This window comes from Colobus angolensis, unplaced genomic scaffold (assembly GCF_000951035.1).
Source record: "Colobus angolensis palliatus isolate OR3802 unplaced genomic scaffold, Cang.pa_1.0 Scaffold64, whole genome shotgun sequence".
Lineage (NCBI taxonomy): Eukaryota > Metazoa > Chordata > Mammalia > Primates > Cercopithecidae > Colobus > Colobus angolensis.
This window is the reverse complement of record NW_012120043.1, coordinates 1,775,304-1,776,664: the sequence shown is the minus strand read 5'-3', so window position 1 is coordinate 1,776,664 and position 1,361 is coordinate 1,775,304. Positions and strand designations below refer to the sequence as shown.

Here is a 1,361-nt window from a genome sequence, read left to right as displayed (position 1 = left end):
GGCCCCAACGCCAGCCCCACCGTGGGCCTGGACGAGGATGCCTTCCCCCTGACCTTCGACTACAGCCCCAGCAGCCACGGCCTGTTAAGTCCCGATACTGGCTACCAGCCCACCCCGCTGGCCACCCCTGCCGAGTCGGGCAGCAAGTACCTGCTGGCGTCCCTGGACAGAGGTCAGGGCAGAGGCGGAGGGGGCGGTGGTGCCCTGGAATACGTCCCCAAGGCTGTGAGCCAGCCCCGGCGGCATAGCCGCCCTGTTCCCAGTGGCAAGTATGTGGTGGACAACTCCAGGCCACCCACAGACCTGGAGTATGACCCTCTCTCCAACTACTCGGCCCGGCACCTCAGCAGGGCCAGCTCCCGGGACGAGCGGGCTGCCAAGCGACCCCGGGGCCCCCGCAGCAGCGAGCCCCACACCCCTGCTCCCAAAAAACCCTGTGACCCCTTCAGCAGCTGTGATGCGAGGTTCTCAGACTCAGAAGATGAGGCTACCACAGCCCCAGGTAACGGGCCCACCACGGCCAGCACCCCCAAAGCCAGGGCTGACCCTGAGAGCAAGGCCACCGGGCAGCCACCCTCCAAAGAGGGCCTGGAGGCCGAGGGGGGCGGCCTGCGGGAGACCAAGGAGACGGCCGTGCAGTGCGACGTGGGGGACTTCCAGCCGCCCCCAGCCAAGCCCGGCTCCCCAGCCCAGGTCCAGGCCTCACAGGATGGGGGCTGCCCCAAGGAGGGAAAACCCAAGAAGAAAAAAAGCGGGACCCCACCTGCCCCCAGCTGCAAAGACGGGACCCAGAGGAAGGACAAGACCAAGGATAAGGGCCGAGGGCGGCCTGTGGAGAAGCCCCGTGCGGACAAGAAGGGCCCGCAGGCCAGCAGCCCCCGGCACAAGGCAGAGCGATCGGAAGGGACCAAGAAGAAGCCATCTTCGGCCACTCCTGTGGCCAGCTCAGGGAAAAGACGGCCTGACCGGCCAGCGCGGCGGCCGAGCCCCACAAGCGGGGACTCCCGACCGGTGGCCAGCAGAGGCCCGCCCCGCCCCCTCCAGCTCCCCGACAGGAAAAGCACCAAGGCCCCGTCGGGGAAGCTGGTGGAGCGGAAAGCCCGCTCACTAGACGAGGGCGCCTCCCAGGACGCCCCCAAACTGAAGAAGCGGGCCCTGAGCCACGCTGATCTCTTCGGAGATGAGAGTGAGGACGAGGCCGCAGGGCCGGGGGTGCCAAGCGTGTGGCCCCCTGCCCTCCCCAGCCTCAGCTCAGACTCAGACTCTGACTCGGACTCCAGCCTGGGCTTCCCGGAGGCGCGGGGGCCGCCCAAGCGGCTCAAGGCCTCCCCGCCCCCCTCCCCTGCACCGTCCTCCTCCTC

At 68.8% G+C, this 1,361-nt stretch overlaps 1 protein-coding gene across 1 annotated transcript in view; it reads left to right on the top strand.

Annotated features, from left to right (window-relative positions):
- The window catches only part of REXO1 (REX1, RNA exonuclease 1 homolog (S. cerevisiae)), a 50,665-nt gene that overhangs the window by 28,211 nt on the left and 21,093 nt on the right, over window positions 1–1,361 (top strand). Inside the window, exon 4 of the mRNA XM_011964112.1 lies at window positions 1–1,353. This exon is cut by the window's left edge and continues 13 nt beyond it. Coding sequence (XP_011819502.1) covers window positions 1–1,353 — 1,353 coding nt within the window. The remainder of the gene's footprint in view (window positions 1,354–1,361) is intronic.